Here is an 18,914-nt window from a genome sequence, read left to right on the forward strand (position 1 = left end):
GCGCAACAGCTGGCTATTACGCAGACACACGACGTATGGGACCACGCATATTCCAGGTTGGCGACTACTTAGATTGGCCGATCTTGACGACATGAAGAGTGCACTTAAGAATGGAATGGTAGGAGTCATGGATATTAGGAGTTTCATGTGGCAAGGCTACGGGTGGGTAACCTCTGGACGGAAGGCATTACGCATGGACGGATCACTTTGGTTTCGACTTTACTTGCCTTCTTGCGGACCACAGGCTGTTCAGAGGAAAGAACGAGACGGGGGCTATCATCATCACAACACATATGGGTCAGGATTTTATGAGGGATTATGGGGAAGCATTTTCGCGGGAATGGACGGTTGCGGTGTTTTTTTCGGATATCATATCACGGCTGATAGCGGGGTTCTACAGCCAGGACAGCTCAGGCAGAGCATATTTTGACACATTTCTAGCATATGAATTTGATGACATCACGGATTGGATTTTTGAAAAAACGAAAACAAGGCCGGACAAGTTTTCCCTGTGACGAGGGACCACCCCTGAAAAGAGACGAACAGACGTTGGATTGTCCCGGCCATGTGCTTGCCTAGCCAAACATGCCATCTGCTCGCATACAAGATTTGACAGCTGCTTAGTTACTTACTTAGGGTGTGTTGTCCGCTCAGTTCGGACGAGTTTTCCCGACACACACACTCTTTTTTGGCGATGCCGAGGGGCGGCCAAGTCACTGTTCATGCGCGCCATGTGATTGACGTCTGCCGACCGGCCGGTCCTGTGCCGTACCCTCCCAGGGCTTTCTGTCTCTCTGCGTCTCCCTTTTGCCGCAAGCTCTTTTACGATATGGAGTTTTGCAAGGCAGGTCTTACCGCTAGGTACTGAGGCTTACCGAACCTAACTCTGATCGTCTTTTCTTTTCTTACCGTTTGGTTTTTCCTTAGCGGCGTTCCATCTCAGCAAATTTTTTTTCCTTTTTTTTTTTTGCTTGCTTCATACTTTACGGTAGATCTGGCCGATCTCATGGTTTTTCTTCCTTCTTCTCTCGACCGTGGTGCCCTGTCTTTCGGGACTCTGCTGCCGAGGTTCCCTAGGGTTCTAGGAGAAGCGAGGTCTAGAGTTTTGTTTGGACTTGAGATGCAGGCTGTTGCGTGTACACCAACCCACTCTAGTCAAAGCAGGAGCACAAGCACGTGGGAGGCCGAACGAAGGGGAAAACTTGTGAGGAGTAAGTCGGTATAGCTGACAGGTGCTTGACATATGACAGGCACGGGCTGGTAGTAACTAGTATGGCTTTGGTCCAGATTTCTTCTTTACCTGAACTCTGGGACTCTGGGCAAGTGGATATAAATAGTATACTGTCCGTTTTTGGACAAGACGGGAATCGTCCGGGAAAGCAAGCCTCCCGCTTCGATACTCCCGACCGGGAAGGAAGAGCGGGAACATGGGACTCAAGGACGTTCACTTGTCGCGGGGGCCGCGGAGAGGAAGAGATGCTTAGGGTGGTGGAAGTTGGGGAAGGGAGGTAAGAGAGACAAAAAAAAACACAGGAGATTCCTCTCCGCGCAAGGTAGAGAAGTGGAGATGACGACGTGTCCGTCGTTTGCTTGACTCGGGGGGACCGGGGGACGGGATTTTCGGTGTGGCGAATAAGAATCTATGGGGGTATCCCGGAGACGTTTGGTCAGTGAGCTGCGGCGGGCGACATATAACGGCAAGCGGGCACCGTGGCATCGGAGTCGGTGGTTAAGTTGGGCTCCGCGGTCTTTCGGCATAGAGTGGGATGGACCACATGACTTGCGGGAAGGGACGCAGATCTGCCGTCCGTAGCTGGGCTTGACTTGAGGGGCATGGCCGTTCCGTATCCGTGGGTGTGTTTCGGGAAACGAAAGTTGTATGCCGAGCGGGTGAGAACGTTATGTTTTCCCATCTTTAACACTGTTGACCCCGTCTCTGCGACCTGTTACTCTTCTGTTGCGCGTATAGTCAGTCGAGTGCCGGACGAAACTTCTGTCTCGTTACGACGGGCAAAGGAAGGTTAACTCTGACAGTAGGTTGTGAGTACAGCCCGGAGCCTGGCGTACGCTTCGTAAATAGCGATGTTCGCTCGGCAATGGTTCAACGTTTGTTGTCCAGTTTTAGAGTTTATACGAGCTTGGGACGTTAGTGGACGATTCGTACTTTGGATTTCCGGCGGTTAGGGATAGCCTCGTCGATGAACTGCCAGGCCGGGCCAGGCATGGTTACTTCAGTAGAGTAGTTTCGTTTTGAGTGTCCTGTTCGTGAACTTGCATGACCACGCGTATGTGGGAAATCCTGGACCTAGTAAGTCTCCATCATGGGACTTCGGCGGACGAGTCGTACTTTGGACCCGGCAGTAAGGATGGGCCGCGATGTAAGGATTCGATGAACGGATTAGCCATGGGGCTGAGCAAACGTCCGATTTGAGTGTTCTGTTCGTAGACTTGAACGTGACCACGTGGATGAAACTGGAACAACAAGAAAACAGGTTCTGGGACTATCAGTGGGTGACTCGCATTCTGTGTTTAGGTAAGGATGTGTTATTGAGAGAGTTGAATATCAGTCAGCTAGCTGTAAGCATGTCCGCTTTCAGTGTCCTGTTCGTCCTGTTCGTGAACGTGAGTGACCGCCTGCGTGGGTAACTTTAACCAAAAGATTTTGATAGTTCAACATCATTCCTGACAGCTTGTGAAGTTCTTCGCTACCGCTGCAGAAGCTTACGGTCAACGTCAGACTTGTCAAAAGCGAGCTTGGTGAGACCAAGCCTAGCCTGTGTTATTGGTTTCTCGTGAGGGGCTTTCCAAGTCTTGACCTTACATCTTTCCCAGCAAGCCAAGATCCCGCCGGCAAAGGATGTCTCAATGGAGTATGCCGAGGCAGAGTTGTATCTTGTTCATGCCACGCCTCAGCATCTCGACTCTCCTGTCTCATAACTGAGGAAACGGAATCCGGAGGCTGGTCGTATTGGGAAGGTCGCCTATTTGTTTATCCGGCCCCTTTTCCCCAGAACTACATAACACATGGACCAAGCGATGCTAGGTACTCAGAAGATATCCAATACCCGTATGAAATTGCCGTCGCGGTTGTCAGCCCACCAGGCCAGGCCCCTCTGTTGATCCAGCGCCCTCAATAGTAACTACCATGGCATCGAGAAGCTTCCATAGAATCAGTTGTCACAAGCAAACCGGCACCAATGCCGACATCATCCAGCTTCTTCGATGTCTTCGATGGACGGCAAGATGAGAGAAAAGACATCATCCAGTGGGGTAACAATCGTGGGGTAAAGACAAAAAAAAAAAAACTTAAAGAAAGTGACAGCCAGCCAGCCGTCCCAGGATCATGATGTTCCACGAATCTATTCTCGAAAAGAGCCGGAATCCGGGGCTAGTGGTTTTGTTCTGGGGCAATTTGACGATGCGTTATTGGCGCGCATCCCATTGTTGGAGCCCCACGGGCCACTGCTAATCTGTTTTTTGCGCGTAGCAGCTGCCCGCTATTGCTGCACGTAGCTGACCTGCCGACATCACGATCCACGGCAAATCTTGCGAAAAAAAAGAATGGCAGCGAGGTCACAGTCACACACAGTTGTCAGTGACACAGGGTGCGGGATGGGCTGCAGTCACGAAGCGAGCCGAGTTCCGTTTCCCGGGGTAATGTTGTCTACTCCGTATTGGTGAGAAATTGCTGCCCCCGTGACAATGTTGCACCACCCCAGCTGGTCAAAGAAGAAGTTAGCGCCGACGGCTGTCATCTCAACTCGGATGGTATTCCGATCAACACAGCACACTCTACCTTTCACAATTGCAGTTGGATTTCCGAATATCCATGGGGTACGTCGAATTTTTGGTTAAAGTGATTGTAAGGATAAGAATTTGATCATATTCCGATTGATCGTTTTTAGTGAACGAATGAGGCAGATAATTGTGCTTCTCCGCGTTCTCGATAAGCCCGGAGAATTTGATAAGTCGGACATGAGGATGGACATTCGCTAAAGCTGCGCTCGGGGATAAGTTGCAGGTGTTCGGATCATGGCTCCGGACCAAGCTTATTTCAACATCCCCCCTGTCAGATTGTCATCACGAAAAACCAAAAGTAAACACAAGTCTTCCGTTCTAGCCGGAAAACAGCTATAGCTGCCATCGATTCTAGTGTAAACCTTGGGAAAAGGGTACCACGTGTGAGGGAAAGCTCGCGCCAACGGCCTCCGAACAAAATGTTTCGTTCTCTTTCTTTTTCTCTTCCTCTTTCGAAGGAACGACCTCGGAAACTGAAACAGACCAGGGATGAACCTGTTCAACCTGTCATCTCGGGTACACAAGCCACTCCTCCGCCCAGCTCGGGCCTTCTCGTACGACCCGCACTTACGCTGACGACTTTCCGGAGTGGCAGACGGCAGTTTGATTGAGAAGAGCGGGCTTATTGACGCCGAAGAGAGAGGGTTCCGGTTGACGACAGGCGGCTGGATCACCTGAGTGCCCGCTACGCCAGAAAGTTGAGGGGCGCAGCTCGCTTGCTGCCCTCCCAGAGCAGCAAACGAAAGGGGGGTGCCTGATCTCGCAAAAGGTTCGCCAAGTTGAGCCAAGTTGACAGAATGGGCGAAAAAGGGTGGGGAAAATAGGCCATGATTGGAGGAGTCGCCAATTCTTCCCTGACCAAGGAGTTGCGCGATGAAACGTCAAACTCTCCACAGCCAACTGGGAAGGACGAGTAAATCGAGTATAGTCTAGTCAAAAGCCGGGTTGGGTTGCTTCTTGTAGGCTGTGGCTGGCCGGGCTTGCAGTTGGCTTTGGCAGTGTTTGGTAAGCAAAAAGAAGCGGTTCGTCCCTTCTCTGCCGTAGCCGAGTACTGTAGTGTAGTACAGAGTATGGACTGGGCAATATGGATGAAGCAGACGCATGCCTGTCGGCTCCTCTTTGTCTTGTTAGTCTGACGGGTGTTGTGACCGGGGGAGGCTATACCAGGGTTACATTTTCGTCTGGTGTCATCTGCTGATTGCTGGTGAGTATTTTCTTCCGGTGACTATTGAAGCGGGGATTTCCAAGAGATGGGTTCGTAGGATCCCGTCAATTAGACGAAGGGACGGGACGGGTCTGTCTAGTTGATGCTCCGGAAAGGGGGTACCAAGCAGAGAGAGAGGTGGAGGAAGATATATACCACGCCTGGGAACAGGATTTTCACGAAGAAGGAGAGAAAGAAAGGGAAGCTTTCCTCGTTCTTTGCCAGTTTTCTTCTTTACTCTGAGAGGGACCCTTCTGTCTCCCTTTCTTTCCATTCTCTTTGATCAGAGAGTCCCGATAATAGCCCATCGTCATCGTCGATCGATCGTCGTCGCCCAACATGCTCGCCTCCCTCGCCTCCGTCTTCCTCCTCGCCCTCTCCACGGCCAACGCCGCCCTAACTTACAAGGGTGTCGACTGGTCCTCGACGACCATCGAGGAGAAGGCCGGCATCAAGTACAAGAGCAGTGCCGGCACTTCCCAAGCTCTCGAGACTATCTTCAAGAACGCCGGCGTCAACTCGGTCCGCCAGCGCGTCTGGGTGAACCCGTCCAACGGCGACTACAATCTCGACTACAACCTCGCCCTCGCCAAGCGCGCAAAGGCGGCCGGCCTCTCCGTCTACCTCACCCTGCACTTCAGCGACACCTGGGCCGACCCGACCAAGCAGGCCATCCCGTCAGGATGGCCCTCTGATATCGAGAACCTCAGCTGGAGGCTCTACAACTACACCATGGACGTCAGCAACGCCTTCCAAAAGGCCGGCGTTCCCCCCGCCATCATCTCCATTGGAAACGAGATCCGCGCGGGTTTGCTCTTCAACACTGGCAAGACGTCCAACTGGTACAACGTCGCCAAGCTCCTCAACTCGGCCGCGTACGGCATCAAAGACTCGACCCTGAGCCCCAAGCCCAAGATCATGATCCACCTCGACAACGGCTGGGACTCGAACCTCCAGGCCAACTGGTACACCAGCCTCTTTGCCCAAAACGTGCTCAAGACCACCGACTTTGACATGATGGGCGTCTCCTACTACCCCTTTTACGGATCCGGCGCCACCCTTGCCGCGCTCAAGTCGAGCTTGTCCAACTTGGCCTCCAAATGGGGCAAAGAGATTGTCGTCGCCGAGACCAACTGGCCCACGAGCTGCCCCAGCCCCGCGTACGCCTTCCCGAGCGATCTCAAGAGCATCCCCTTCTCCGCTGCCGGTCAGACCACCTTCCTGAAAAAGGTTGCCGAGGTCGTTGCCGGTGTCAGCAACGGAAAGGGTCTCTACTACTGGGAGCCCGCATGGTGAGATTCTCTTAATTCATGTTTACTTATCATAACATCTACTAACAAATTACAGGATGAACAACCAGGCTCTTGGCTCTAGCTGCCCTTCCAATACCCTGTTCGCGTACCCCGGTACCGCCTTGTCTAGCTTGGATACCTTCAAGAGTATCTAAGAGGGCGTCTTTTCACATTGATGACAGGATATCCAGGAGTAGGTTGTGGCGGACGGAAGCTTGTTTATGTTGACATCAGCTCGTCTCATAGTCATCGGAGAGCCTTTTCTTCGAGATGGAGGCTGCGTAAATATTGTTTACTTTCAGCACGTATATATATTTAGCGTTGTTCGTACATAGTTGAGCTAGGTGATGCATGAGCCCTGGCGGTATATAAGCAATCTTTATCAGTTCAATCATGATGCCCGACTACATCTCACTCATTCTGGATCAATGCGCAAATCCTTTTGAACGGTTCATTAAGAGGTCAGCTATGTTATGGACCAAGACTACACGGTTTTGTCTCATACCACTTTTCCCAGTCACCTCCATCTCATGATAAGGGGTGTCTGGGAGCCTTGTCTGCTCTTGGGCATAAAGTATGGTACCTCACTTTTGCATATGAATACCGTAGTAAAAGATGAGCCTCGTGTATGTGCCTCTCTCTTTCTCGAAAACTCGTCTGGATTTGCAGCCTTTTTGGGTGAACCTAGCTGCTCCGCGTGATCCTGTCTATTTCTCGCAGATGTAGTCTGGGTTTGCGTGTATTAGGAAGGTACTTGTGTTAGTACCTTGAACCTCCTCGGCCGATTGACGTCCTTATAATGATATTGAACTCCCAGAGAAAGTATATGAAAATCAACGGGCCAAGATTCTGTAGCACTATCTCCTGCCGCCCTCAATTTTCTACCTTTATATAAATTCACAACAGGAAGTAAAAAGAGTCCACCTCCCCGGTGCCGATTTGGGGGCTACATCTCTTGGTGCTCATGCTGGGATTCGAACTCGTTACGCCCGTCGAGTAAGGCTGGTTGGCGTGAATAACCAGTGACCGTTAATCCACTCCACCACCCACGCCACAGTTTGATGTGACCCCTGACCTAGAGGGCGCCTGCTGTGCTGGTGATGACAATGGGATTGACGGGACCTATATTGGGGCTTTCTGTCTGGTGCGTATTCGGGTTGGGTGGGGGTGGAAGTGATCGCATGAAAGTTTGGGAGGTGGGTGGCAGACTGACAACTCAGGTAGGCATGCTTTCGTGGGGAGGAAGGTATGGCCAGCGCCATCTACCCTTGGTCAGTGTCACCTACCCGGCTTTATTTCTTTAGACGTGGCGAAGAGATGTCTCGTTGTTCATACATTCATGGATGCATAACAGTACAGCAAGCTAACAATCTCCATATCCCTGAAGGCTATGTGATGATCACTTCCGACCCCGATACATAAATACGCACCCCCCCATTTCCGTTCCAACCTGATAACCTCCAGATATTTCCTTACTGCACGGAAAGTTCCATTAACGGCTACTCCCGAAAGAATTCAAGCTTCATAACCGATCCTCCGGACCTTATCCTCCTCCCCAAAGAAGTTTGCTGAAAGTCAAAAGCACCTAAATATTTCATTACAGATCTCGGGCACAAAATCGCAAAACAGCACATCTTCAAGGGATTACAGTCATCTGATACCCAACTCTGCAGAATTTGAACCCTTGAAGGGAGCCTGGGCCTAGGTCTGGATCTTTGCTTCGGCCTTGGCAGTAACCTAAGACATTCCCAGGCCTGGACCGCGAAAAGCTATCTAGACGACCCAGGGAATTGGTCAGTCCTAAAGCTAGGTATATGAGAACGTTTCACATTACTCCCTCAGGTCCAACTGCCTTGTATGCTTGTGTCAACGTTAAATCGCCGATCACTCCCTTCTCGCAGTATTCAACACTGAGGTCTAGTCTGAAAAAGGTAGCAAGAAACTTGGCTTGGCATCTCGAGCTGGTCTAGCGTTGACCCCGAGATCCATATTGTCAGTCACCCCTCGCTAGCAAGGAGGACTGGAATATAGGAAGAAGGAACATAAGGTATGGAAGAAAAGTGAAGGGTGCAATCGAGAGGCAAGACTAGATTCCATCAATTAATCAAGCAAAACAATGCCATTTCTGAATTATCGCTCATTTTCGACCGCACCATTCTCATCCATCCAGCCCATTCTCCTTCCTCCACTCTCTGATCCGGACAAGCAGCTTCTCCCGGCGCGCAAGACCTCGCGGGCTCCAAATACCTTCCTTGGTAGGATAGAACTCATCGAAGCGGGGCTTGCCATCGTCGGCAACCTCAACGAACGGCAGCTTACTGCGCATAAAGATGTAGACGTCCGGACCGCCCAGCAGCGCAGGGGAGTCGAGGGTGCCGACGCGGAGAAACTTCATAAGCGGTCCTGTGCCGTCGTAGTTGCTCCAAACGGGCGTAAGACAGATGGGACAGCGAGAAATGTGCTGAGGGGCGCCCGAGTCGGCGGGGACGGGGAGGATCACGGGTGAAGGGATGTCTGCCTCGACGCGGCGTTTGCCGGCATCATCACCGTTGTCAGCGTGGTCGTCGCCCTTGTCCCTCTTCTCGCTCGTCCCGTGGACATTGTAGGCGGGTCTGGGCTGCTGCTGCTGCTGCTGCTGCTGCTGTTGCTGCCTGGGAGTCCAATCATCAAAGGCAGACTCTGGGAACGCCGCCAGCGGCTGCAGCGGCGGCGATGAGGCGGACGAGGAGGGCTTGCTCGGGAGGAGGGTCACCTCGTCTCCCTCGACGACGGCGTTGAGGGCGAAGGCGGTGCCGGTCTCACGCTGGCAGGAGGTGCAGTGGCAGCAGTGGACGACCATGGGCGGGGCATTGAGGGAGTATCGGATATTGCCGCAGGCGCAGCCGCCGGTTAGGGGGAAGATGGAAGGGTCTTCTTCGCCGGTGGGGTGAGACATTGTGGTGTGTCGTTTCTTGTTGACTCGTTGTTTGGTTCGTGTGGTTCGTGTATGTGTGTAGGTGTGTTGTTGTTGGTTCGGCTCTTCCCTTTTCTCGACGGTTGTGGCCCGTTTCGGTCGTGCGTAGGTGGAGAGACCGGGTAGTTTGCGTCCCGGGTGATCAACGATAAAGGGTCCAGACCTGGTAAGATTGCTGACGGTCGACAGGTCTCGGCGGTGTGCCTTTGTTCAAGAATTCCAGATGGTGGTGAGGCTTGTGTTTCTTCGTGCAGGGGAGGTGGGAAGGGGGTGGCAGGTCTGCTGTCTGGGTTGGCAAAAGTGTGTAAGTGGGATGTCTGCGGGGGGCTGGGAAGGAGAAAGTGACTTACATCAGCCTGAAAGAGAGGAGATGTCTCGGAAGGACCCTGAGCCTGGGCAAACAGAGTCAGAAAAAGTGAAAACTTCCTAAAAGAAGAAATCAACAATGGGTAAGAGGAGGAAGGAGATGGAGGGGAGAAGTGAAACGAAAGGGCGCAAGGAGTAGGAGAATGAGGGCAAGGCTTTGTTGACAGGCGAGGAGGTGAGGGGATTCGAGCGTGCCCAGTCAGCGTTGAGGTGATGGCCTGAATAGGCAAGTTCCTTATCTAATCGCCGCAGATGACACTTTTCCCCTCTTCTGCTGTGCCCTTTTGCCTTTTATTACCCTTAGACAAAACCAACCAGGAACAAGCGAAGTAAGCTGACAAGCAGCAGATGATCATTTTTCTTCATGATAAAATTGAGCAAGTCTTGAAGTTTTCCTGTGATCCATCTAGATATGATTTGTCGTTTAATGGACACGACAATCGTCTGCTACGGATAACCCTTGAACCAGACTCGTACACGAATTTTAGGCATAGCCTGACGATCGAAGTCTCCGCATCCTATGGAAAAGTCGGTATGGCAATCCCTAAGACTGAATGAAGCACTGGTGCTGTACGATTTTCTTGGCTCCGGGGGTTCTAGGCATTTTGAAGAGGTCATAACTGACAGGTGTGGTGTTGTGAAGGAAGGGGTTGGGTGGTTGACTCAGACAGACCCTGGAAGGGGGCTCTCGCGCCCCACGGCTTACAAGTTACACCGGGCTTGAAGCATCACAGGGTCTGAATCGTTCTGACCTAGGTGGGAGGCACACACCGAGACGGAGGAGGGCCGCATTCCGATCGACGGCGGGTTTTTCATCGTTTGACGCCGGCGTGATTATTCCAACTTTGGACACCGTTAGATGACGTTTGTGGTGTTTTTTTCTGCGTCATTTGTCTGGTAGCAGGAAAAACCGTTGAGTCTGAAATATAAACCGTCGGCGCCCTCCAGTCCCGTTCCAGACCTCTCGAGACAGCCAAAAATCACAAAACACAGTAAAGGGAACGAATATTTTACCAACCTCAGCTCTGGAATTCATCAAGCCCAGCCAGCCAGCCACCTCGAGATCGAGTCCAGGATTTAAAAACGCCACGCGAACCCGCCAACGATAATGCAGCCCATTGCCTTCTTTGGAATTCTGCTGCTCCTCTCTTCGCAAGCACAGGCCGCACCATCGTCGCTTCACTCTCACCTCCAGCGCCACAGAGAACGCGCCGCAACACACGCTCACTTGAGCCATCAGCACGCAAAGTTGAACAAGAAAGCCGAGCCAGTCGAGCCCGAACCCGAAGCGATGAAGACCTTTAGAGACATCGTACCACTATTTCAAAATCTCATTGCCACAGAAAAGCCATCAGCACCGTCGCCCTTTGTCGAATCGACCTTGACGCATCCTCCTTCCAAGCAGGGCGATGCATCAGATCATGTCGACTCAGACTCTGAAGACTCACAGCAACTACGGGTCGTGAGGACGAATTCAGTCCGCGAGCAACAAACGTTGCCTGACCGGGCTAAGCTGGCGGCGATGGGTCGAGGGCAAAGCCGGGTGAGGTCGGTCGCGGATATTGTCGACAGCCGGCATGCCGACTCTGCGATGCGATTGCTGCGTGCTCACGCTGTTGTCAAGCACAATAGATTTCAGCGTGAAATTTGAGAAAGCGAGGATGCCTGATTTCGAACGCTTTGCTTGTATTTAGATTTGGCATGAGTCGAATTTTCGACAGTCATGGTTCTGGCGGCTGTTAACTAAGCCACCCGGTAGTTTGTGTGTGTGTTATATGCGGGATGATGAGACGAAGATCCTAAACCCGCCGCGGGATCGGCGGGACGCGCGACGAGAGTACTTGATGATAGGGCTGGCGATAATTTTAGAATGCAGAATATACCACTTTTGTTCGCCTATAATGGACGCTTGGTCTTGATCTTCGAGGTGCCTTGCTTGATGCTGATCGTTGGCCGGCACGAAAAACCTGCTGGACTTGTCTGAGAAGAATTGGATACTGAAATGCGATTGTCGGTGATTGCGTCAAGTATGGGGATGAAGTTCTCCATTTGTTGCAGGGAAAGCTGGTAATCGTAGGCATTCTGTTGGCAAAACTGTGTCAGCAGCGCTTCCGTATCCCTGTTAGCATCGAGTAACACTGTAACAGCGGGCTGCTCAAGTCTCTCGGAGACAAGAATCGTCTCGCCAGCAGGTTCTCAGTCTGAAGCGGCTAAAGAAACGTTGGCGGTTCGAGATGCCTCCCTTTCGTTATGACGGCATGCCGATGACCTCGGAATACTTGGCACTTGGTGACTTTATCGTCTTGAGGCGGCAACGGGATCATGGAGTACATTGACGATTGACAACCTGTCACTGTGATTTTTACACTGCCTTGAGGCTCAGGCGGCGAAAAGATGAGATGTGTTTTTGTTTCGAATCGAGTCAAGCCGTCCCGTCATGTTTTCTTTGCGCACGGAGAACGGGCCCACGATCCATCAGGGTGACGATCACCCGAGCCGTGAATCTTTTTTGAAAAATTACTGTGTTTAAGCTAGTACCTCCAGCCATTAATACAGTCTAACGCAATATCGAACACGGTCTATTACGGACCCACTGATTGGTGCATAAAGCCGGACCTCCACCGAAGCTGGCCCTCCGATGGTGATGTGCAGATACGGGGTGCGAGGTACTTTAATCTTGGCGCGCTCAAGTGGCCCGGGTATTTTCCGTCGCGGTTTGGCTTCGGGGATTGGTGCACCTCAGCTCTTCCCCCAGGATGAGAAGTCGCCAGCAAAGCAGCATTTCCGAGGTATTGTCGACCTGGCTCTTACTCGCTTGACACCACTATACATTGCGTACCATTTACTTGCCCTCGTCTGCCCATCCTGCCAGCTCACTTACTTTCCATTGACAGCACCCCAGTGGCTAGTCACGGGAGCCAAATTGTCGATCCCACTCCTACCTACCTACCAGCCATAGCTCACCTACCGTCTCCTTCATCCCCTTTTGACACTTCTCGACTTCACGATAGCGCGCGCGACGCCTACAACCACGCACCCCTTTTTTCGACACCCGACAATTCACCAACACCGTATCTTTGCTTGCGATCACCAACGAGCCTTCACACTCCCTGCGCCGTTATTGGGGAACTTCCTCCAGTCCATCCTCCTGTTGCCCACCAGCTTCGAAACGTCCTGTTCAAAGCGCCCAATTGCTGGGGAAGCTCCGGTACGCTTGGGCTTCTGCATCGTTACACAAAAGGGAGCCCCAAATCGACAGCCATTCCTCGATTTTTATCCCACCATTGTCGACTCCTTGCCAGCGTGGCATTCACCGACATAGCCCTACGAGGAACGCACCGCCTGTTGTACCATCTTGCCGCTCGGCATCGACGTGTTCGCGACTCTCAATACCGACTCCTCGAATCTGCTTCCCTCGTCGCGATTAAGTACCCTTCCAAGCGTCGGCCGTTTCGCGACACAAAATCTTCGAGATGCCTTCGCAAAGGCAGTTGCGCACCCTCCTTGTGGGTGTGCTGATTGGTGTCGTTTTCGTCTTATTTTACACATCTTCTTTGCGAGCGAACGAAGTCAAAGACGAGCGGACCATTCAAGATTTCTACCACAAGACGGTCAATGGGTTGAAACATAAACAACCGCCTGGCCAGGCGGTGCTAGAAGGGAATAAACCCAAGGCAGCTGGCCACGTGCCTGTTGACAAAGATGCCGATGGCGACGTTGACGCCGACGACGAGAAGCTCGCCAAGGATATGCAAGGACGCCTGAAGGCCGCCGAAGACAAGGCCAAGGAACTTGCCAATAAGAAATCACCACTGAAGCCTGATGCGCCTAGCGACGTCGTCGGAAAGGGCAACTCCGCTGCTGGACAAAAGAAGAAGGAAAAGACGGCCAACGGCAAAGAAGTTACCGAAACTGACGAGGAGGAAAAGAAGGATGAGAGCGACGAGGAGCATGCCGTTGAGGTTGAGCTGAACTCCATTTTGAAGAAGTCACCAGGTATGTTGACGTCAATACTCCCGAAGCAAAACCAAGCTAACCAGCCCAAGTCATCATCTTTTCCAAGTCGTACTGCCCTTACTCGAAGAAGGCCAAGGCATTGCTGCTCGAAAAGTACTCGATCGAACCTACACCATACGTCGTCGAACTGGATAAGCATCCTCTTGGTCCCCAGTTGCAGGCGTTCCTCGGCGAGAAGACTGGCCGGAAGACTGTCCCCAATATCTTGGTCAATAGCGTAAGCATAGGTGGAGGCGACGACATCATCGAACTTGACAGCCAAAAGAAGCTGGTACCCAGGATCATTGACCTTGGGCAGAAGAAGGTGGAGATGAAGGAACGGTCTGCCAACAGCCAGAAAAACAACTAGCTCACTGGATTCATTCAACTTTTATTTCTACATTTGCTCGACTTCCACCATATGGCATCATCGTGGGGGAGGCGAAGCGGGCATTAGGGAACCATGGGAGTTCGAGCTGGTGGTGGGTACCCCAGTAGTGAACATTGCATATTTCGGCGTTGGGGATCGGTTGAAATCGTGCACTCTCTGCGGCGAGGACTCGAAGCGACGATATGGGCTCTCGCCAGAGCCTAAAGGTTGGACGAAGCGCGCCGCAGACGACTGCGCAAGTTCCGTAATGATGAGGGACGTGTATGAGTAGTGTGGTTGAAGATGCTGGGGCGCCACTGGCACCCTGACATAACCTCCATGTGCGGTTGTGTATAAACGCGAATGGCTCGCTGTCAGCTTGTGTCCTATTCTCGTGTGCTCACAAACCATGGTTTATTTGGCAACAGGCCGCCATCATGTTGCTCCTCCTGTGGAAATGGTTATCATGAGATCACACGCCTACGTGAAAGCCATGACGGGCAGCTCCCCTTCTGCAAGGTCGCGGGTTCGAGCCGACTTCCTTGTCGATTCTTTTCCCGCTTCGATTTTGATTGGGATTCCCTATGCCAACAAAGGGCGTTCAAGGTATAAAGCTAACGAGGTTGCTCTATGCATTCCTCGGGACTGCTCCAGCCTGTTTGTCTTCTTTGAGTCTAGACTTGCTATTCTTGTCAGGAGCCGTCACTGAGGGGCAGGATTGGATCGTGATCCGAAGGGAGGGGCTATCTCTGCCCCTCCTTGCGCAGCTGTCACGATACGCCTCATATATCTTGGCCAGACCAACCAGGTTACGTATAGCACCAGTTTCTAGAATGGATCCATTTCGTGAATCAAAATGCCGCACTAATACTCAATTGTCCTCTCTGATGATCGCTGGCACCATTTTTTGGGGACAGGGACGAAATCTGGGGCGGAGTGTGACCTGTGTCGTCAAGTGAGAACCTGGATGGCTTGTCGCGACGTCGTTGAAGGACAGCCGGGTGCGCACTTGACTTGCACTTGCGATGCTATATCTCTGTTGCTTGGTCTCTTTTTTATATCTCATCTCAACTACTCAACTTTCAGATTGAAATCTTTTGGATGGTTTGCTATGAATTGTGAATCACTGCTCTTGTCAATAATCTCATCTGAATCTTAAATTCCAAGAAGCGGAGTGATTCAGAACGCTCTGAGCTTTGCCTACTTATACGCGACTGGCCTACCTCCCACACACATCACCGCATCACGAAGTCGATTCTTATAGACCGTTGCATTTCGAATCACATCTACTTCAAATCCTTGCATTTGCTCTCACCAATCTACGATTCACATACTCTGGTGCAAGTCTGAACACCAGAACAGTCGAGGTTGCCAGTACAGCCTGGGGGCAGCAGGAGCATAGAAGGAGTCAGAGGTTCCAAGAGCGACACTGGCTCACTTCCTGCTACCTTACCTCACAAACATACATCTCAGAGGGCAATAGCAGGCCGATAGAAGTTGATTTCAAACCTGCTTGCTCATCCAACTGCGTTTTGTATAACCTCTACTCCAACATTCACCTAAAACACCTTACTACTATCTAAATCTTGGATACAATGTCTTCACTCTTACCCGGTCACCTTCTCCTCCTCGTAGCAGAGCACGCAGACTTTGCCCAGATCCAAGCCCTCCGAGCAACATGCAAAACCAATCGCGCCCTGCTGGATAGTTACCAGCACACCGTAACCAGAGTCAACACCGCCCGATACCCCTGCGCACCACGCAACCACATCCTCGCCTCCGACACCCGCGAGCGGGAGGTGCTGCCAAAAGACACCTTTGATACCATCCGAGAACTAGAGACGCGGCACCGACACATTGAGCAGATCATCCACGGCGCATACCTCGCCTTCTGGGAAGAGTACGGGCTCCAGGACGCGAACAAGGCAGACACCATCCGCGCCAACCTCAAGAGAGCGCTCTGGCAGTGCTCGGCGATTGCGGACTTGGAGACGCACTCGATACGGTACAGGGACGACGTCATCCCCCGCCGCGACCCCTGCGTCAAGTCTCTGATTCATCAGGAGATTAAACTCCATGACGCTCCGCCTCCCGACGGCTGGCATCTTGCTTTGAGGGAGGTTCACGAGTCTAACCGCCAGGATGTGCGGTTCCGTCAAATCGCCCACGTCCGCAATGATCTCTCTACGCAAGACCTCGCGGGCATAGTAGTCCTCGCACACCTCGCTAGTCAGGGGTATCGGAGGTGCAGAGCACCCACGACCAATGGGCTGAGCCGGCCCGAGATTATCGAGATGGGCGTGTGTATGGCGGAGAATACCATCCGCCACGGCGTCTTCTTCTTGTATAGCAAGGTAGTAGCGGGAGAGGGCGAGGGCGGGAGCGACGAGGGCGGGAGCGACGAGGACGGGCGGCACCACGCGAGGCTGCTGCTCGATGATACCTTTGGCGAGATGCGGCGGTGGGAGGCGGGGGATCCTAGTGTGCTTCCCGGTCTGACGATGAGCGTCGCGTCTACGTTTTGCGAGAAGATTGGGTGCGAGCACCGGGATATGCTGGATGCTGCGTGTACGTTGTTGAGGGGGGATATGTGGCGTCCTGCGGCGGAGGAGGAGGGAGAGGAGGTCGAGCCTGAGGCTGGGAGGGAGAAGCCTACTGGAGAAGAGGTCGAGCAGGAGCTTGATGTGACGGAGGTTGGGGTTCAGGAGCAGGTCTCGTGAGGGTTTATACCTGGGATGGGATACATTGGATACGTATGAATGCATGATGACCCTACAGAAGTTTGTTTTGAGGATTGCTCGACCTGATCCATCTCTCTATACCTTGTATCCCCCTTTGCCTCTCTCTCTTCTTGTATCTGAAGTATTGCAAGAAGAAGGGATCTGGAGAGCCGAAATTGAAGAGGAGCGAGATTCGATAGCAAAGCTCTCTCGAACAGCAGCGAATCACAAAGAGAGACATCGAATTTCACAGTCACGGTCTATCATACTCGAGCACCCCACTACCCCTTCATCGCCCCCCTTCTTTTGTTTTCTCCTCCTTCAAGCCCTTTTGCGATATCGGGTCTCCCGATTTCTTGTCATGTTTGGTCGTTGTCCCGAGTGATTGACAGCCCATCCACCGCTTACAGATAAGTCGAGGGGCACAATGAGAAAAGCTTATCACTGTACTAAAGCCTGATGTGCTCTCGCCTTTTCCCTGTGGCCATTTCTCTTATAACAGCATGCATGTATACTAAAAATGTAGACATGGAAGGAGGGAGGGTAGTTCAGGACTTGATATGTCATCACAGTGACAAGAGTCTCGAATATTGGATCGGGCGGTTATAATGTCCACCAGAGAACGTCTGGCTTTATTGTGGGCTCGATAGGCGGATAAGTCCTAACAGAAGGTAGAAGTTTGTGAAAGCTCGAACACTCCTCTAGTTGGACTTTTTAAACCTGTGAGCAGGTAAGATAAGTCTGCCTAGACGGCGGAACTTGACACGCATACACATTCACAAGGTAAAACAATTCGTTTCTTGATTCCCTCCTGTCAGGGATATCATTAAGCCCGTTCAGTTGGAAGTAGCCAAGCTCAGCGAAAGTGTCACGAGGTACCTTGGATGGAGGAGACAGGTGCCAGTTAGGCAGAAGTTCACGGAAGCCTGAGGACGACGTGCCCCGGCCGGCTATATCCCGACATCGAGGCATAATGGCAGCCTACCCCGATGGTACCGCACGGTGTGATACGTCGTTACGGAGGAAGGCATGCGGTTTCATTCTCATAGGCAGACCCCCAATGTAGGGTAAAACGGCCTCGTCCGGGAAAGCCAAGCCGGTACCTAGGAAAGGGGGCTGGGGGGCTAGCCGAAGGACTCGGAGAGATCGCAATGGGAGAAACAAGCTTTTTTTTCTTAGGGTGTGTTAGATGAGGATTCTTAACAGAGCCGCGTGTATGACGACGACTGCTTCACGTGGATGACTACCGACATGGGTGTGTTCATCTTTTGGAAAGGAATCTGCTAGGGGGCCACCACCCGGCATAGGAAGTTCATATCGGGGCTAAGGGACACACGTTTTGTTCATTCGTCCCGAGCGAGAAAATCTTTCGTTGGAAGGGGGGGGGGTTTTTTGCTTGGGTTTACCGGGGTGAGAGGGACGGAGTGATTACTTTGGTCTTCCGCGCGTTGGACGACCGCGAAATGCAGGACTTTTCTTCCAAGCCCTCTATCTTACCTATATTTTGGTGGAGTATCCGCCTGTATCAGTGCCGCACGGTAGGCTGTGACATGATGTGACAACCGGCGAACTCGTTTGGGTGTGGTGACAGGCGAGGAGTCACCGGAGCCCCAAAGTCCCTTTCGCAGTAATGCAGAGTTCCGCATTAGGGCTGATCTGGCCCCCTGAGGGGGGGGGGGGGTATCAGTCCCGTGGTTACCGGCCGGCAGTGGAGGTATTCGTAAAGGTAAACGTCACGATGTTCCCCCGTATTACTGCTGATCCCCGACTACTCGATCAGGCGTTCCTGGCTCGCCGAAAAAAGAGTCGAAGTAACTATCGTGGGTACCTTATCCATCACCAAAAAACGGGGTCTCACAAATACTACCGCGCAGTGGAGAAATCATCCCTAAACAGGGCAGATTAAACGCCAGATTAATATTGTTTTGTGTTATTTTTTTGTAACAATGGCGGGCGCGTACGGGGAGTGACTCACGACGCGGGAAAATCTCACCGGCGGCGAGATCTCAGGTTTCTTTGCTGTAATGAGGTAGAGTCTGACACTCTTACTCTACCGCGTATGCTTGGGGAGGTACTGTAGATATCCACAGCCGATCGGTGGTCTATCTTGCCGTCTTACAACGTTACGAGTCCTATTTGTCCTATGGCGGCAGATTCCTACGCTAGAGTTGCTGTGGTGTCCTGTGTCTGATGTTGTTGGTGCCTGTTGGTGCCT

The 18,914-nt window shown here is 52.2% G+C and overlaps 4 protein-coding genes across 4 annotated transcripts; 3 read left to right on the forward strand and 1 right to left on the reverse strand.

Annotated features, from left to right (window-relative positions):
- Positions 1 to 5,341: 5,341 nt before the first annotated feature.
- N0V96_004087 (uncharacterized protein) lies at positions 5,342 to 6,449 on the forward strand (the record flags this gene model as incomplete). The annotated part of the gene is made up of 2 exons (XM_053188153.2): positions 5,342 to 6,294; positions 6,350 to 6,449. 2 exons carry the CDS (start codon positions 5,342 to 5,344, stop codon positions 6,447 to 6,449), a joined length of 1,053 nt encoding a protein of 350 aa, XP_053054115.1.
- Positions 6,450 to 8,452: 2,003 nt separating this feature from the next.
- N0V96_004088 (uncharacterized protein) lies at positions 8,453 to 9,229 on the reverse strand (the record flags this gene model as incomplete). The annotated part of the gene is made up of 1 exon (XM_053188154.2): positions 8,453 to 9,229. The coding sequence occupies one exon, from the start codon at positions 9,227 to 9,229 to the stop codon at positions 8,453 to 8,455; it is 777 nt and encodes a 258-aa protein (XP_053054116.2).
- A 3,857-nt stretch (positions 9,230 to 13,086) lies between these two features.
- On the forward strand, positions 13,087 to 13,979 carry N0V96_004089 (uncharacterized protein; the record flags this gene model as incomplete). The annotated part of the gene is made up of 2 exons (XM_053188155.1): positions 13,087 to 13,609; positions 13,660 to 13,979. The coding sequence occupies 2 exons, from the start codon at positions 13,087 to 13,089 to the stop codon at positions 13,977 to 13,979; spliced, it is 843 nt and encodes a 280-aa protein (XP_053054117.1).
- A 1,595-nt stretch (positions 13,980 to 15,574) lies between these two features.
- On the forward strand, positions 15,575 to 16,699 carry N0V96_004090 (uncharacterized protein; the record flags this gene model as incomplete). Its single annotated transcript, XM_053188156.2, has 1 exon — positions 15,575 to 16,699. One exon carries the CDS (start codon positions 15,575 to 15,577, stop codon positions 16,697 to 16,699), a length of 1,125 nt encoding a protein of 374 aa, XP_053054118.2.
- Between the last annotated feature and the right edge of the window lie 2,215 nt (positions 16,700 to 18,914).

Source organism: Colletotrichum fioriniae, assembly GCF_027942845.1.
Source record: "Colletotrichum fioriniae strain IMI 355084 chromosome Unknown scaffold_4, whole genome shotgun sequence".
Classification (NCBI taxonomy): Eukaryota; Fungi; Ascomycota; class Sordariomycetes; order Glomerellales; family Glomerellaceae; genus Colletotrichum; species Colletotrichum fioriniae.